This window comes from Anser brachyrhynchus, assembly GCF_964034855.1.
Source record: "Anser brachyrhynchus genome assembly, chromosome: Z".
NCBI lineage: Eukaryota > Metazoa > Chordata > Aves > Anseriformes > Anatidae > Anser > Anser brachyrhynchus.
In genome coordinates, this window is record NC_137697.1 from 9429346 (window position 1) to 9447927 (window position 18582).

Below are 18582 nucleotides of genomic sequence, written 5' to 3' on the forward strand. Positions count from 1 at the left end.
TTCTTTTACATTAAACAGGGTATCAGGAGCAAGAACAGATGTGTTCATGAGGTTTAAAACCATGCCTCAGTGCAATATTTTACTATTATTTCCTTCTTTTACATTAAACAGGGTATCAGGAGCAAGAACAAATGTATTCATGAGGTTTAAAACCACAATGAAGGAAGGTCTTTTGATGTGGAGGGGAGACAGTCCCATGCGACCTAATAGTGATTTCATTTCTATAGGCCTTCAAGAAGGAGCATTAATATTCAGGTAAACTATCACATCTTTATTTTTATTGCGCACAGTGCACTCAGTGCTTGAAGGTGCCTCCACTGCACATCCAATGTGCTTGTCCTTTGGTGCATTGTGGGACACCACCAACTTTTGTTTTGTTCAGTGATAAATCCAGTTCTTGTCTGGGAAAGGATACAAACTGAAGTAACATGCTGCCAACTTTACATCACTCTTCCTCTCTCCCTAACAATTCCTAAAACATCATATTTTTACTGTGATTTTGTTAAAAGTCACCCTACGAGGATAGGAGCACTGTCAGTAACTCCCCGCATTGCTTTTGCTATCTCAATTAAGTAGACCAGGTGTAGGGCATCAGGTGTGTACATGGGAGCAGGACTTTCACCTTCTTAAACCCCAGAATAACCCTCCCTGTGAAACAAGACCAGCCGGCACTGGGCTTTGTTACTGCCACCACCAACACAACCACTTGTTTAAGAAACAAATAATATTATTGTCAAAAAAATAAAGCAGAGGAGTGTTGAGAAATTGAGAAACAGGCTGATCTCCTGTTCTTGCTCTCCAGAATTGCTTTCACCCTTGCAGACACTTAGGCAGAATCTGTGCAATGTTGTGCATGGTGCTTTATGGGACTCGTGCCTTTTGAAAGCCATATCTTTCCTCATGATCCTGCTTCTAGGTAGCATCATCTCCCCTTTGTGAAGGTAGGCTCAGGTGTCTGAAATTAAGATGCCTGAAGTGTGAACCTGATGGGGACATCATGTCTGCTGAGTAATTTCATTAGCAGCAAAAAAATATTGATCTGCAAATGAACCAACGAGGTTCACGATTATCTCTGTATTTATATCGTTAGGTTTCATCCTTTCTAACAACACAGGTCTCAACCTTCTCTGTAATGCATGCTTTATTTGACTGGTAATAGTTTATTTAGCAACCCAGTTTAGCAACCTCTCTCCCATTAGGCCAAGGGTTTATATGTAACTGACCATCACAGCATCCTGGCTCCGGGAAGAAATGCTATGCAGAAGCCCTCTGTCTGCTGCCTGGGCCAGTGATGACGATACCCTCTCTGACCTGGGCAGGAGGGAGCTTTGTGTGTTCCTCCATGAGCCTGACTTTCCAAAATAAGTGCATCAGCACTGGGTTTCCAAAGGAAGCTACCATTCACCTGCAAAATCTGAGCTAAAGGTGGGCTCTGGGGGCTGAGCAGATTTATGAGGCACAGAGCAATGGTGCTCAATCAGTGTGCGGTGAGACAGTCTTTGCAAGGGAGGTGGTAACACTTTACATTGTGGTTTGGCGTGTGTTGTTTTTTTTTTTTTTTAATTGCAGCTACAATTTGGGCAGCGGCGTTGCTTCCATAGTGGTGAACGGCTCGTTCAGCGACGGCCGGTGGCACCGGGTCAAGGCCGTTCGGTAAGTGGCCCCTCTTCATCCCAGGGGCAGCACTGCAGAGGAGCCACCGCAGCTCCCTCCGTGCTCTCGCATCACTTCGGGGCAGAGCTGTGAGCAGCTCGGCTGCTGCAGGAGGGCACACACAGAGATCATTGTACTGGAGGTGGCGGTGCCAGCTCTGAAGGCCAGCGCAGCTCCAGGCAGGCTGCCAGCATCACGCGGGGCTGTTCCCAGGCGGTGACAGGCCATCTCTCCAGCCCATACCATGCGGGTTAACTGCATTTCTCTTTAGCGTCTGCATTCTGAAATTCCCTAGTGAGCACTCCGAGGACTGGCACAAGGGCTAGAGCACAGACCGTGTATGCCTACTTTCTCTGTTTGGGGGAGGTGCAGACATCTTGCAGTGTATATATAACTCATATTTATAACTCATTACCTCATGGGAGGCCGGCGTGCCCAGTGGGGAAAGCACACATCTCTCTCCTCGTGAGATGCCGATTCCCTGGAAATCACAGACTGATGTTAGCACAGCTTGTCACCAAATTCAGTGAGGAGAAAAGCCCGACAAGTGGCTTTTCTGTCAAAGCAGTTAATAACCATTTATGAAGTGGAAGTGGCCTAAAAGCTCTAGCAAGAAAGGGGCCATTTGAGCAGGGCACTTAAGTTTTACCTCACCTTGCCTTTTTTCACCCTTCTTGGTTAAGCTTCTGCAGTTTACTTTTTATATCATGTCTGATTTTTAAAAAGCACATCAGCACCTGCCCATCCTCCCCTAGCTGTGCAACTTACTTCTTTTCCAGTTTCTTTCTCCTCCAGAAATGTGTCCCCACCTTTGCAGGTCTGTGAAAAGAAACACCCTGAGGGGTCGGGATTGCCATAGCTTGTCACTGCCTAAAATCAGGCCCATCCTCCACCAGGCACTGAGTCCCCTTGTCCTCCTGGCAGGAGGAGGATGCTGCTGCTCCTCCCACCTGGTTGTGGGCTGGATGCCTAAGAGCTGTTTGCTTTTCATTTCAGGGATGGGCAATCTGGCAAAGTAACTGTGGATGATTACGGAGCCAGGACTGGTAAATCCCCTGGAAAGATGAGGCAGCTAAACATCAATGGAGATCTCTATGTAGGTGAGTTCTCACTGTCCATGTTCAGCACCTGACTGTGTTTTTGTGCTTGCAAGGGAAGCTGCAAGCCAAGGCATCCCAGCTCCATCTGACTCCAGGTGAAGGCCCCATGAAGCAGCTTCTGGTCCTCCACAGCCTGGTTTCTGAGGGGAAGGGAACTGTGGTAGGAGAAGGGACCAGTACCGAGGTGCTCACTGTAGTCCCCAGCAAGTAACATTAGCTGCAAACCCTGTATATTAGTGGGAGCCTGGGCACAAGGTTTTCCAGTGCTTATTGCTGCTACAGTTTCTGCAATAAGTAATTAGGATCCATGTTTGTTCTCTTCTGCTTGTTCCCTCTGACTGCCCAAAAGCTGTATTTTAAAACACAGCACAACCTGTATGTTAAAATTCACCTCTGAGGTTTGCTAGGAAGCTGTGTCACATTGCCGGGCATGCAGTGGGCTGAACAGGAGCACATGTTGGTGAAGAGTTTCTCATCGTTGCCTTTTCCCCAGGTGGAATGAAGGAGATCGCCCTGCACACCAACAGGCAGTACCTGCGAGGGCTGGTGGGCTGCATCTCGCACCTCACGCTGTCCACCGACTACCACATCTCGCTGGTGGAGGATGCAGCTGATGGGAAGAACATCAACATGTGTGGGACCAAGTGACAAGAGAGGAGCCCCGGAGCTGAGGACCCATCCTGCGCTTGCGTGTGCAGATGAAAGTGAGCTGGCTGCTGCAGCCCTCCACAGCCGGACCATGGTCGCCATCAGAAGATGACAGAGCCAAAGGGAAACCCTAAAAAAAAAGAACATTTTCCCCCTCCTTTCCTCTGCTGACCAAACCAAACTGAGTATTTTGTGTAGGAGCCCTCCCCTTTACCCACTGCGTGTTTAGTAAGCGCTAAAGGTCGTGCGTCAGTGCAAACAGCAGAGAACTGTGTGGTGTTACGAGTAGCTCAGTGGCTGTGTTGTGGTCCATAGGTTGTCTTTTTTAATGTCAAAAAGGGCAGTCTTTAAACACCTGCATTCATTCCACCTTCCACTTTGCAATGGTACAACGACTGTATTGTGCAACAGATACATGAGCAGGCAACGTATCTATGCATTCAAATGTATGTCCCCAAATCAGCAGTTCTTCTGACTGCTCTGATTTAGCTAAGTTATGTTTCATCCCGTGTAAATAACAGCTGCAGTGACTGGTTTCAAAATGTTGTTGTTTGTTGAGGAGGAAAGTTCTTAAAGTCTACTTTTTTACTACAAGCAACAAAAATCAATGAACCAATTTTATAGGAGTAATTTTATACTTGTATATTTTTTATAGCAGCAGCAGACCTGCTTACATGGTATAACTTTTGACATTTAGGTGTACTATACAATTAGCTCTTTGCACACTTTCCTGAAAATAGCAAAGTGACCTGTGGTTTCAGTTGGTTATACAGAAGGCTCAGTGTCTGTATTATACAGTTTTGGTGGAGATATTTGTGAGTTATAACCAGTTTTAAATCTCTTTTTTTTGTTGTTGTTTTGTAAATTTTGACAGTTTAAAATGTACATTATGAAGTTTTTCTGGCTTAAAAATTAAAAGATTAGGAGGAAAAAAGTACAAACTCTTGCTGTTGTGGTATTTTAAATCACAATTTTTAATGCTGAAAAAGGAGAAAAGGGATGTGCAAGAGACCTCGGTAGGTCACAGACCTCTTAAAATAAAATGTTTTCTAGGCACTGGACCAACACTTGTGCAACCTTGATTGCCAAACTGTAATTTAAGCAGGCAAAAAGAGTGCTGTTGAGACAGTAAGGAAATGATCCAGAATTTCATAGTTTAGAGATTTCTGGGTTTGTTAACTCTTTGTCTGAAGCAGAGCCATGAGCTGTCAAGGGGCAGAGGTGCCAGAGAAGCACTGACTTCCGTGCCAGCATGGGCTCACTTGAATGACAACATGCTCGGAGGACCTGATGTGGCAAAAGCAATGGGCAACAGGATCATTTGGCTGCTTTTTCACTGTGCCCAGGGTGCTCCCTGGGAACCAAAACACGTTTCTGAGTCTCATCCCGTCTAGAGTTGGCTTTGAACAGCTGCAGGCTGGAGTGAACAAATGGTAGGTGGTGCTAGATGTGAGCACATGTGAAATAGCTGCCAAGGAGACCACAGCCCCTCTTTTACGTTCTGGAAGGGAGACCCTGACTGCTTGGGGTAAAGATCTTGTGCTCCCTGCAGACCTGGCAGCAGTGGCCAAAAAGAGATGCTGGGAGTTGTTAGAAAGAAACAGAAAAATATATGGTGGTGCCAGCATGTAACATGTGCACCTGTGCTCTGTCCCCTGTTGAAACAGCACTGCAGAAAAACTGCAGAAGAAATAAGCAGATAGCAGATGAGCTGGAGACACACGTGGCTTTTGTCCCAGGAGAAACAAAGTAGTTTTTTTTGGTTTAGGGAACCCCATAAGGACAGAGGTGTATGGTCGTGAATGTATGGTGTATGTGTGGTCGGGAAAAAGCAGGATAATGTATGCATTAAATGTCACTGAAGTACATGGCCAGGACATGTCCTTAAACTGAAGGTAAGTGGAATTTGATACTATTGGGTATAAACAGGATAAGTGCTAGGAGTTAGAAATGGGGTAAAAAATGAAAAACTGTGGAGGCTTGCTGGCTGCTGGAGAGGAAAGAGTTGTGTTTTATGTGCACATGGGTTTTCCCAAGCAGCAAAGACCTGACCCATTCCAACACAAGGCAAAGAGATCTGGCCAGCCAGACCCCTTGTCCTCGGGACCACTGTGATGCCGGTGACAGGGACAGTGCCAGTCCCAAAACTGCATCACTCCCTGCTCTGTCACGTGAGCCTCTCCATTTCCATCCTGTCATTTCTGTTGCAGGGTTTGGAGAGCAGTTCCAAGGCAAACATCTGGCAGGAGAAATCTCTATTTTAAGATAATTTACTGCAGTGTAGCTGGTGTTTTGGTACAAGGCAATATTTCTCCAGAACAAAAGCTACTCTTTGAAATGCAGGGAGGGGGGCAGCTGGTAGGAAATACCTCTGTTGTTGTTGTGGAAAAGGAAAAGCAGCAAGCTGCAGCTCTGCGAACGCCTCTTCCCAAATGTGTGTATCACCGCACGGGAATTTGGTGCTGGCGGCATCGCCCCGCCGCAGCGCAGGCTGAGCACAAGTGACACAGCTGCACGGCGCCAGCGGGGGGGCGAATAGCAAGGATGGCTTGATTCCTTTAAAGAAAAAAAGAAAAAAAAAAAAAAGTGTTTTCTGGGACTTTTTAGAGAGAGCCTGAGAAAATTCCAGATGGGGAGCATCCCTGCACGTGCGTTTGTGGTTTCCCTGGCAAAGTTTGGCCATGCCCCCAGGCTTCCACCACTCAGCAGGCTGGGCAGAACATTGGTGCCAGGAGCTCAGGAGCATCTGACCAGGTACAGAGGCTCAGCCACCCCTGGAACCAGGCTAGGGCAGGAGAGGGGAAAAGGGGAGGCTGCATGGCAGAGCACTTAGTCATTTTCCCAGGAACTGGCCTTGGATGTGTTGCTTGCTCGCCAACGTTCTTTATTAACTTTATTATTTATCACCCAGTATATATCTGAGGCTCAGTGCAACCCTGGCACTGCAGCAGGATGCGCTCACACCCATTGACAGTCCTGTGTCCTTTTGCTGCAAGTGCCTGGTTTTTCTGGAGTGAACTGCAGGGCATGGAGACTGCCCACCACATGGCCACCATTCCCAACCTCTGGCAGGACTTTCTGATGGGTCAAAAACCAGGCTTTTGAATTTGTGGCAACTTCAAGGGCTTTTGTACATGTACCATAGTTCCAGAAGCCCTGGGAACTGGTATGTAGCTCTTTGGTGGATTTTGTCACTATTGGGTCCTGCTTTACATTTCAAATCCCCACAGCAGAGGTGGCATCCAGGGGACAGCTGTCCATGCCTGGGCCCTGCTGTGCCCAGTCCCCCTGCAGTGACCTGTGAGGCAAGTGGTGGCTCTGTGTGCTTTTGAGCAGGTAGGCAAGGAGCAGACTGTTAAAAAAAAAAAAAAAAAAAAGGAAAAGAAATCTACAGAAGAGCAAAGAGACGTGGAAATGCAGCTTGTATCCCTAAGTCCTCGTGCCTCTCTTTGTAATGTAATCCCCTTTCTAAATCTCAACTCTTAGTTTTCTTCCTGATTTTCCACATTTATCCTGAAAAAAAAACTACCTTTCTATTGGTAAACACCCTGCTTGGTGCCAGCCTTGGATGGGACAAAGCAGGCTCTGGGCTGTGCCTTGGAACCCAGGGGGCATTCAGGAGAAAAGGGATGGTGGTGGCAGGGGGGAAGGACGCCCACCAGCCACTGATTGTTTTTGAGAGCTGCTCCCTGCCTTTCCTTCCCACAGGGCAGCATGCCTCGCTGTGACCCAGCCCGAGCCACCTCCCCAGGGTCCAGCTGCTTCAGCAGAAAAGCCTGCTGAGGACAAGACCAAAGGACAAGGACAAAGTCTGCTGAGGACAGGGTAGTCAAATTTTTGTGGTAGGCAAAGCCTTGCCTTGGTGGTGGTGTGTCCTGGGTGGTCAAATTGAGGGGCCAGGAGCCCTTCTCCCCCGAGCTTGGCCCTGAGGCGAAGAGGAGGAGGGGACTGCTAAAGTTACGCTTTTCATTACCCAGGCTTTGCTTTCGGGAAAACACTTTAAAACATTGGATTAAAAATGCAGCCGTGGTTTACTCATGGAGATCAGCAGCCCCATCCTATCAGCCGGACACTTCTGTCTGTCAGCAGTTTACTTCAGGGGCGGAGGGGGGGCAGGCCTCCCACTTGCTCCCATTTTCCTGCGGTTTGAGTCACTGAGGGTGCCCTTGATCCCCACGGAGGGGCGAGGACGTGGCTGCCACCCCCGTGCTCGGGCTCACCGGTGAGTAAGCGGTGGCGGTGCCAGGGCCTGCTGTTCCCGGTGGCCTGCAGGCACCGGCCCTCAGCCGTGTCCCCGAGCAGGCTGGGGTGGGCCCTGCGCTGGCTGTGGTGTGTGAAATGATATAAAAGATCACCTCTTCAAGTCCCTTTTTCACCCCCCTCAGCTCTGCCAGCCCCAACTTGTCTTTGCCCTCTCATAAGACCCCACCATGGAGAGTGCCTGGCAGCGTTGCAGGCCTATTATCCCCATTTCACTTGTATTTCCCCTCACTGTTGGAGCATTATTCTTTGTTTATTGTACACAGGACAAAGACAACGTTGTTCCTCTCCTCCCCATGTCTTTTTTAAGCTTCCTTCACTCTTCCTCTCTGAGGAAAAAGTGGTGCCGTTCTCTCAACGCCAGCCCCACTGGCCGCTTTTTCCAGCACTGCACATGGCGGCGAGACGCCAGGAGTGGGAAGCGGGGATGTCACAAGGGTCACTGCGGGACTGGCGGCCACAAAACCTTGGGTTTGAGGACTGGGTAGAAGAAACAGGACAGCAGAAGTTTAGGCTGGCTTGCAAGACAGTGGCTTTCAACCTTTTTGTTTGTATTGCAGATCCTTAAATATTTTCCAGTGGCAACAGTGGCAACTTTTGTTGTCACTTTTTGTGGACACAGAAGAGTTTCCCTCAATTTTCCCATCTTTTGAAGATACCGAGGGGTAATATTTAAAATTTTCTTCACAATTTCTATTACTTCCATTTTTTTCCCCTCACTACATCTTTTAATTTTGGCATCAACAAAGCCAAATTCAAAAATGAAATCACCAATTCATCATCCAGCTTTCATTCAAACAAGCAGAATACAGTTGCTTTTTTTTTTTTAGTACTAATGAATGACTTGTACACATGGACTCTTGCTTTTATTCATGTGTTGAGAATAACTTTTTGCAACAGGAAATGCAGGGAAACACTGGATGCTACTGCTATAGGCAGTGATGTGTTAGGAGCAGCTAGCACTGACAGCAAGCAGGAAATACAGTTAGGCAAAAGAAGATGATACAAGTGGGAATGAGGACAGGAAGTAATGACATCTTGAGTCCCTCTCTGCACCCATGTCCTCATGGTGAAGAATGGACCATCCCAACTCCCCATCACTACCCAACCTTCAAACTTGGTCAGTGCATTGTTACAGCACAAATCATATTCTTCTGAAGGCCCTAACACTATATGAAACTCAGAATATTCCTGGCTCTGTGATTTTTAATTATTTTTTTAAAAGTGCCTGTATTCATAGTTCCCAAGTAGCTCATAAAGTGTGAAATGCACTCAAAATGAAAAGCTCCAGCTCACAGCTGGCTTGAGGTATTTTCTCCATAGTGGCTGTAAATGTAGCCCAACAGGATATTGTTAGTAACTGATATCTGCACTGGCTTCGTGACTAGAAAACAAACACAATGCTGGAGGTGAATTCTCACAAAGAGAGGGCACGTTATATGCACAGTAAGGAGCATTGCTGGGCTGTTTGCCACATTGGAGCTCCCTGTAGCAGGGCAGAGCTGGTGGGGGCTGTGAGGAGGTCAGAGACCACCTTGTGTCTTCTGGGGCCAACGCTCTCAGCTGCTCTTCCGAATTGGCTCTGTAGCGGTAGAGCTCAGCCCAGGCTAGCTGGTCTGTGTCCTTCATGTACTTGGCTCAGCTCTGGCTCTGCAAAGAAACCCACTACTTCCATGTTCCTCTGGTGCTGCAGTTCCATGGCTACCTCAGTGTGAATGGATGGTGAGCCCCAGCTGTCCAAGCTGTGCTAAGAACCAAACAGACTTAGCCTGTTTTTGCCAAGGTTTGAATGTCCTGTGTCTGAACAACTGCTGAACTGTTTGGAATTATTGCAAAGCTATCGCCCCTTTGCTTCTTTTAATCCCGAGGCCATAGGGTCAGATGATGGAATGAGACCTGTCTTGCTCTCATCCCTGGTATTCCTCCATTGGCCAAAGCAGTTGCAGGGCTTGGGAGCAGCTTAGGGATTTCACCTTTAGAACAATCAAAACTTTTCCTCATCTCCACATCTCTATTGTTGCAGTCATTGTACTGATTAAAGGACTTAGTCCCCTTGGTCTCTTACCTGCCCACCATTGTGTGGAGCTCACACATCCTAGATAGTTCATGTCACATCAACAACCTGCACCAGCCATCTGCTATGGCAAAGACAACAAATTGACTCTCCAACTCTGCCTCAGCAGGGCTGCCATGCAGCCATGGCTTTTTATGATGTGCTGTGTTATGGCACTTGTCTGTCCACATACTGCTAAGCCAGTGGGTCACTCGTGGTTCAGATGCTGTGGTTAAATGAGCCACAAGATTCCTTGACTGTTGCTAGTTGCAGTGCTGTAACATAAATAGCTTTCAACGTAAAGCCCACGTTACAGACACCATAGAAGCTGATCATCTCACCGTGAGAAAGCGTCCTATATCAGCCAAACCAATCCCCATGGTGTGCAGCTTGGACCCCTTCTTCCTGCATCGCTACATGCTGCGGTTAGGAACGGCTGCCATGCAAAGCCATCCACCACAGAGAGCTCCGGCTGGTCATTTCTTCAAGCTTTCAGCCCAAGCCTGCAGGGAAATCATGGCTCAGCCCCCCCTCACCCCGTTGTCTTAGAACCACATGCCAAGGACATGGGTAAGGAAAGTGCCCTTCTTCCTCTTGTCACATTGCATGACATGAACCAGGAGGACTTCAGTGAACCATGAACATATGCACTACAAAATGCCGTGCTTAGGAGAAGCTGCTCAGAGAGTACTTGTGTTACTCTGCCGATCAAGAAGCCAAGGCTGTGCTTGCCAGATCCTGTGGTTATTTACTCTGGCACAAAGTTAAAATATCTCTGTTTATGCTACAGCATGAGCAGAATTTACTTCTTACTTAAAAATACACATGCAAGCAAGAAATATCAAAACATGTAAGAGTGTAAGAAAATATATTTATTAAATTCCATGGCAATACTATGGTAAAATTGTTAAATACATGCGTATTTTTAGACACACAAGCAATACAACAGGAGTTACAACAGCCAAGCAAACTAGGCTTAAAATGTATGCAAAGTTGGTATCTTAGTGTTAGGTTAGTCTTACATGTCATCTGCCCCACTGGAATATTATTTCCCCAACACAGTCCCATGCTTCCATTTTCAAACATGCATTTGTTTAATTGCTTAGCTAACAGATTTTCTTGTTGATACATGTTGTTGAATCACTATTCCACTTGGTATGCTACAACTTCATTAAAGTGCATTGTGATGATTTTGTTTAAATCATAAAATACATCTTTTTTTTTCCGTAACAGATCTGGAAGCTGGAAAACTTCGGTATCATTCAGCAACAGAAATATGTTAAATGACATTAGGTTTAGTGTGTTAGGTTGGCTATTTTGTCAGTTTGATTTATTGATTTATTCTCAGGACTAATTTCTATAGATGACCATTTCAAATTGGGAAACATTTTCACTAGTATTCAACAAAAGTCCATTAAAATCTTTGTAAAAACATAACATAAAAACATCTCTAAACAAATTACTTATGCTGTAAAAAATATGGTATAAAAAGAGTTAAAAAACCATTGAACCATTGAACCTGTTCACAGTATATATTTTGAAAGTTACAGCATTATAGTACAACTTTTTTTTTTTTCTTCAGGTGACCTGCATGACTTCACTAGCTCCACTGCTTTGTGTACCACAACCTGACTAAAGTTCAAACTATCTTTACCTTCAAGTAGGGTTTCAGATGAGAGGTGATTCAGTTATCTTCCGTTTTGGCCATTCCCTGCGTTACAAATGTTTCTGAAAGGCTATGAAGTATACAGTGCTGTTCATCCTAAGCCATTCTTAAAATCACATTAAGGAAACACTGTTGCAGTGAAATTCAAGAATTATTTTTTATTTGTATTACTACTAAAAAGTGTGAGACCTTACCAGTGTCTGTTTTACTTTGCCCTATTTGAGCTTTTTGAGTTTATTTCAGCACAAATAAGGAAAATGAAAACATTTCAGTTTTTACATGGTCTCTGGTTAAACTCTACTCTCTGGGTACTATGGTTTTCACATTAGACCAAAGTGAGTTGCAAAGGTGCTGAAACGTGTGGCAGGCTCATGGAAGCTGTGCATCTATTTCCACTGCAGCTTGCTTTCAGGTAACTCCAGTTGAAGTGCAGCTTTGGGACTGTCCCAAATCCTACCTTGAGATACCATCAGGTAACACATTAAGAAATAAGGATGGCTTCTGCTCTGGCTCACGACAGAGTCACCCAGGCACAAGGGCAGGATGAGTCTGGTAAGGGATTAACACCATCCCTCACAGAGCACCCTGCTCACAGGCCAGTTCACCTGCAGTTGAAAGCTCAGCCCCCAACATCTGAAATACAAATATTCTCTGAAGACTTTTTTTTTGTTGAAAAAGAGAAAGAAATTAATAGACATTTTTGTGGGGAAAAAGCATTGTTATGCACCCTGGGACAACTTGTAAAGTTACAGAAAACCCTGCCAATATCATCTGAGGTTTGTTTGCATAACATGCAAAAAGGAAATAAACACTGGCTATCTTAGAAACACTGGGGAAAATCCAGAGTTATATAAATAGGAGAGGAGGGGAAAGAAAATTGTTATGGAAGAAACTGTTTTCCAGCTTCTAAGAAGGCATTTACAAATTTAAGACAGGCCTAAGCATGAGGAAATGAGCTTTTAAACACTCCAATGTTTCTGAATCTCAGTATCTGGCATTTGGGGTCTGGGACTGTGTTCCCAGGCTTGCAAAGGACAAGTCAATGAAGAAGCCAACAATGAATCCTTAGAACTGCAGACATTGTCTCTGAACATCAGCCAGACAGGTCACCGTTAAATGCACGGCAGCACAAACTCCATGTAGGATGGTAGGAGGAGTGCAGATGGCAACCATTTCCTCTAGGCGAAAATGCACCTCTGAAGGCATATATTTATTCAAGCACAGGGCTCAAAAAAACACGCTTTGGGAACTGTAAGCCAACTTCTTCTGCAATACGCACCTAGTTACACAATGCTGCAAGCACGTATTTGCCTAAGGAGTTTGGACCTTACTTAGTGTTAAAAATACTAATGTCATTTGATCTGAGGTCTTCAAAGTCATGGTAGAGCAGAGGATGCTATTTACATGGGAAGCTCTTGATATATTTATGGAACAGAACCTTGTTAGCAATCTGATTCTTTAAATACTACCCATATTTTTCCTATGCATTTCAAATTCTTTTAATATATTTCTATCTACTCATAGGTACAAATATTCTATTTACAAAGAAACAATTGTCTAAAAATAGACCACACAATTTCTCATTGCCTTTTAATAGTGATATCCAATCACCTCCCTCCAGCGCATCCACTTGCCTTCATTTTTGCTACAGTTCATGTTCAACTGAGTGTCCAGGAGGACAGCATAAGAGGGAACCCCACAGTCCTCCATTTCAACTTTACAGAGTTGAACTTACCAAAAAGGGAGGGAAAAGGGGGAGAGAAGGAGAGGAAAAGGGAGAAGGAGAAAGAAAGGGAGAGGAGGCTTGAATGTGGCTCTTCAGAGCAGCTTGAAACTCGAGCTGAGCAGGAGCACCCTGCTGCGTGCCCTGTGCCCAGCAAAGGAAAGCTCTGGTCCCCCACATAAACCAAAGATGAAGAAACACGTTACACTTGCCAGTTGTGCCGTGACAGACAACACAGCCACTGGTTCCCTTTGGAAACAGCTTACCCATGAAAGCAGCAGCTATGGATAACAGAGACACCTACAACAGCAAATGTCAGTGATTAGGTCCTAAGTCTGCGTATGCAGCCACCACACAGCAGGGAAGATAATTCACTGCCTGCCCATAATATTAGCTTACTATTTTGTTGAAATATTAACTAGTAGTTCTGTGAGGTATATCACATTCAAATCTACAACTCCCAAATTTAAGACACAAAACCAAGATCCCAGATCAGCCCCTGCATGTCAGTCAGAACAGCAAAAATAACCAACATGTCAAATAGGAGAGTGCATGATATTACATCAAACATGACCGTTGTTCCATGCATGAAGTGAACAGTACAAAAAACTATTACAAAACCCAAACCCAGCTGTCACATTTGACAGGCATGGCTCAAAACAAAAAAGCAGCAGCACTGATGATTTGCTTTGGAAAGAAATTGTTTGACATTGGCACCCTGCATCTCTGAACACTGATCCAGCCAAAGGACTGAAGCATTGAGTTAGGAATAAGAGTGTTTTGGACACAATCTCTACTGCTCGTATCCCTTCTGGAAGTTTTCTCTCTCTCTTTTTTTTATTTTTTCCTTTCTTTCTTTTTATTAAAAAAAAAAAACAAACAACTTTCTATTCTTTTAGAAAAAAAGCAAAAATTTAAAAGGACTAAAACAAAATAGATGTTCAATAAAGGAGTAAGATCTTTCAGAAAATTACTGTTATGAAATGCAGTACTTCAAGATTCCTAATACATTTTTTAAAGTCAAGGGGAATGAATTCTATTCACGTCTAATTTGACTGAAGAGGCTCACTGGGAAGTCCAAAGGCACCAGTATCAGGAGTCTGATCCCCTTAAAGCCGAAAGTTTTAGTCTTACAATTGATATCAGTACATCTAGAAGCTAAACAGCACCAAGTGAATTTGGTATGGAAGACATTCTTAAAGATGCTTCACTGGTTTAACATGTCACTCAGGCTCAAAAAGTAAGTCTGTGCCCTGACAGTCCTTGTCACTCATTCTTACTACTACATGCACCTAAGGGTGTCTTCACCTGGTTACTAAATTAGCACACATACTCTCCCCACCCATCTAGTGCATGGATTTGCTGCAGAAGATTTAAAGACAGGCGTTTGAAAGGAGTCCTCACTGGTAGCACTGAATAGGCTCGATAGGAACCACATAGTGAAAGCAACTGACCTTTCTAGTGCTGGAACGAAGACTGCTCACTGGTTCGTATCCATTAAGCAACAGTAATCAATGCTACATATGCTGTGCAAGCCTGCGTCTCTCACCTGTTTGCCCCACTATAGTGCTACTGATACAAGATTAAGGATATGGTAAGCCATTGATATTAACAGGACTCTTCTGCCCTACATCATGGAAGTCAGAACACCAGACAAATAAAATAGGTATTCAAAGTTAAAAAAAAAAAATTAAAAAAATGGCAGTGACAGATAATTACATTAGAGTGCCTTGATAGCACTGAGGCAGACCCTACCTTTGGGGAACTTTCCACTACCTCAGAAATGAAGCAATTGAAAATGCTTTTGGCTTCACTGAATAGGAAGAGCAGTGTGAAGGAAAACCTGAATATGTGATAGTTGTGTTCAACTGATTCTCCCTAAGAGCACTGTGCAGGGTGTTAGGCTGCTTTCTGTGAGCTCTGAGTATTCTCTGCATTCACCCTGACTTTTAGTCTGCTGAGTTAAAATCTGCCAGTACTCCCAAACTGCAGTTTGGTGTTACTTCTTTCAATATACAGCCATAAGAAAGCACCGTTGTTCTACTAGATCAGAGTTTTCTTTTTCCTACGAATCACCATACAAGAGTAATTGCTCCTCTGCACTGAGAAACGGCTCCATTAAACAGAAACACAACAAACCACTATCCATGCACTCTGTTCTGGACGTCTTCTGCTTTCAATTAAAAGCATATGGCAGCACAATCTAAAATTCATCTTAGAAGATAAATACATTAAGAAAAATCTGCCTTAGTGAAAAGAAATCAGCTTTAAATGAAGCATTGTGAGCTTTGAAATAGAAAGAAAACATGGTTAGTATTAGGATACAGCCACTGCCCAGCTATCAAGCGCAAAGAGCAGAACTGCTTCCTTTTTTGTATTATTTTAGTGTTCTGAATAATAGGCAGTAATAGGTTAGGCATGAAACTTTCTCTTGCAGGGATGCCTGGTGACAGATGGACACCAGCTATTCACACTGCCTTTCTTTTCACTTGCAGCTCTGTTAATTCCAAGATTCATCCTCAAAAGCAGAATCTTATCTGCACTTTCAGTTCTTTCAGGCAGACTGATCTGGTTTTACTGTCTTCACATTTCACTCTTCCAGAAGGCCTGCACAGGCAGTTATTACTGATGATGATTTGGAAGCTATTTAGTGTTTTGCCTTTCTGTCCGTCTTGAAATCCCTCTGTATTTTCATTCTACAGAGATGGCAGAGACTTTCCAATATCTGAAACCACACCACCCCTTGCTGTGACTAGGTTTAACCTAATGCTTGGTTTTATTTTGATGGCCAGATAACGTGGCTTTGTAGACTGAACATCTGTTAAGCTAGCCATCCTCCTGGTCTGCTCACACACCTTTACAACTAGCAGCTTAGCCAATTCAACCTCTTTATTTGGTTTGGAATCTCATTTAGAAATCCACTCATCTTGTTTATTCCAAAAGCCACAATCTAGTTCAGGAAATCAAAATTAAAAAAAAAAAATAAGGTTTGGTTAGGACTGTATGGAGACCCTTTCTGATCAAGCATTTAAACATTTGATCTCTCATCACTGTGTTTTACTTACTGTAAAGCAATAAGGAACAGGTAAATTAGAAAGCACTTTGTCTTGTAAGCTAGTGAAACTCATAGCATGCCACAGTCTTAAGTTTACAAAGTGAAATGTTACAATTACAGCTGCCTTATAGATGCATATGCGAAAACAAAAATTTTCAAAGATGATTGTTCTGAACACTTCTTTAAGCACACAAATTTACATCATTTAAGCTATCTTTGCTTCACATGTCTGGTAAAGGAGAGGTAGAAGTAGTGGCACTAAAACCTCTTTGGGTTTCTCCATGCCACTGGAGCAATCCCACTTTGTACTCCTAGATAAGATTTGTAGAGAAGGTCCTGTTGTATAGACACTGTGGAGAACAGCCAGGCAGCAGGTGGCAAAGCTAATGCAATAAAGACCATCCAAAGAGCAATTTGTTCTCAAGGAGCTATAGTACTACCTCTAATGTCTGGTGCCAAACTGCTTGGACAACTAGTGTTAGTGGACAGACTTCCCCATGGCTTACATTACTGCATAGTCCAAAGACTGCTGAATACTGTGGGGGAATGGAGTATTGTACCACTTTGAGGCAGGAGATCTGGAGCTGAAACTATAAAATACAAAATGCATTAGTGCAATACATTAGGAAACATTAATTCCTTAACCCAAGGATAGAAAAAATATAGAGCATTCAAAGTTTTTTTTAAAAAAAAGTTTAAAACTTCATGCAGTTCTTGCTGAGGTTTAAATCAGTGTTACACTTTTTTCCCAAGTTTGTACCCCTGAGTCAAACATTGAATAAACATACAGTAGGTACAGAAACTAGTGTCTAGTTAAAAAGCAACAGATTCGAAAAGCCATTGCTTCGGAAGTGTTAAGCAGTGACAATACCCTTTTGTATGGGAGAAAAAAAAAGTAGCACTTTGATTTGTTCTTAGTTTATCACTAGGTAAAAGATCTCAAGAGTTTCCAACCATATCCTTTCCATGCATTAGGCTGAGGTTTGTGATAAATGAAACCCTCAAGTGAGTAAATCTGTTGGGGATACACTATTTGAGTATGCACGGTTGAGAACAACTACAACAAAGCAAAGCAATCTTTCCAAGTTATAAGTTGTATGAGACCATATTGATCTTGGAACACTATGTGACGGTAGGCAGAGTTCTTTGACTACATTTATCAGGAGATCTAAACTCAATACCCCCTATATCCAATATACTTTACTAGAGTAATAACTAAATTGCTATAACTTCGGCCACTTAGCCTCTGTTAAAATGGAACATCAACACTTTCACTAACTTAAACATGATAACATTCAGCTTACTAGAACCTCTGCTGACTGTCTCCAAGAATAATGCATGCTTTTTGCACTTTTCTTCCTCCTTTCTTTACAACATCAGGAATAAGAGCTTATTTAGAAGGCAGGTTCAGGTGCAACGTGGACTCACTTAATCATTTGGTTTGTTCTGAAAGAAGTGTGTAAAGGACCATCCTATGTTATTGGGTTTGGGAGAATCTTCATCATCTTTTGGGGGAAGCAGAAACTGTCGGGAATTAATAGAGCACGGACTCCCAAAAGATGCATTTTCATTGTTGCTTTCAACTGATCCAGGAGAGTCTGGAGTGTCCATGTTCCAGGCATTTGTGTTTGCTTGAGGTCTGTAACCTGCAGTTTTATCTGATTCTTCCTCTGCAGGTGAGCGACTCTCTATTTTCAGAGCACTGATAGGCAGCTGCATTTGTGGCTTATAGCCTGCTGTAGTCACTAAGTCTATTTCTGACTCCTCCTCTGGCTTAATTTGAGGCTGATACATTGACTGGATGTCAATGTAAACCACCTGAGATGACCCCACAGATTCATCCATAGGGGGATTTGAGATTTCCTCTTCAATGATAGGGGGGCAGTAAGACACAACGACATGATTTTCTGTTTCTGAGTCAGATCCATCTTCAGGTACAACCGTGTCTGCTGCTGGGGACATCATCTCTGTATCTTCAATCTTGGGAACTGCAGACCGTGTTTCCACCACTTCAACACTATTGGGTGTGCAAGGGTTCATTTCCAGTGTTTTTAGAGTCTTATTTCCCTGAAGTAAGAAAAAGGAGAAGGGGGAGAGACTAAACCAAAAGACCTGGACATCCGGAAAGCAACAGCTTGCCCAAATTAAACCAGTATGCTGGCTTGTGGCTTGCATTCATTCCATCGCCATTAGTACAATATTAAAAAAAAGTGTTTTAATTCTCATTTTCTGGCTCATCACAAATTCCTGTTCATGTTAAAGCATTTCAGCCAAGTTAAAGAGAATCCAGATCTTGCAGTAAGTGTTTGAGAACCATTTCCCCAAATCTCAGCTATGTATAATCCATTCCAGAAGGTTCTTTAGATGTTACACTCAGTTCCAACTATGGTGCCTACCAGAAGGTTGGAGATGTGGCACATAGAC

The 18582-nt window shown here is 43.9% G+C and overlaps 2 protein-coding genes across 10 annotated transcripts in view; one reads left to right on the plus strand and one right to left on the minus strand.

Moving 5' to 3' along the window:
- The window catches only part of EGFLAM (EGF like, fibronectin type III and laminin G domains), an 85459-nt gene extending 71436 nt beyond the window's left edge, over positions 1–14023 (plus strand). For 4 of the 7 annotated variants that reach the window (XM_080572876.1, XM_080572872.1, XM_080572877.1 and 1 more), the window contains 4 exons: positions 112–255; positions 1570–1653; positions 2650–2753; positions 3247–14023. In XM_080572876.1, coding sequence (XP_080429002.1) covers positions 112–255; positions 1570–1653; positions 2650–2753; positions 3247–3401 — 487 coding nt within the window. In that variant the 3' untranslated portion in view covers positions 3402–14023. Of the gene's footprint in view, positions 1–18; positions 52–111; positions 256–1569; positions 1654–2649; positions 2754–3246 lie in introns of all 7 variants that reach the window. The other 3 variants (XM_080572871.1, XM_080572873.1, XM_080572874.1) reach the window with 1 other exon arrangement.
- LOC308185127 (leukemia inhibitory factor receptor-like) overlaps positions 10566–18582 on the minus strand; it is a 91181-nt gene continuing 83164 nt past the window's right edge. For all 3 annotated transcript variants that reach the window (XM_080572869.1, XM_080572870.1, XM_080572868.1), the window contains exon 21: positions 10566–18225. In XM_080572869.1, coding sequence (XP_080428995.1) covers positions 17587–18225 — 639 coding nt within the window. In that variant the 3' untranslated portion in view covers positions 10566–17586. The remainder of the gene's footprint in view (positions 18226–18582) is intronic.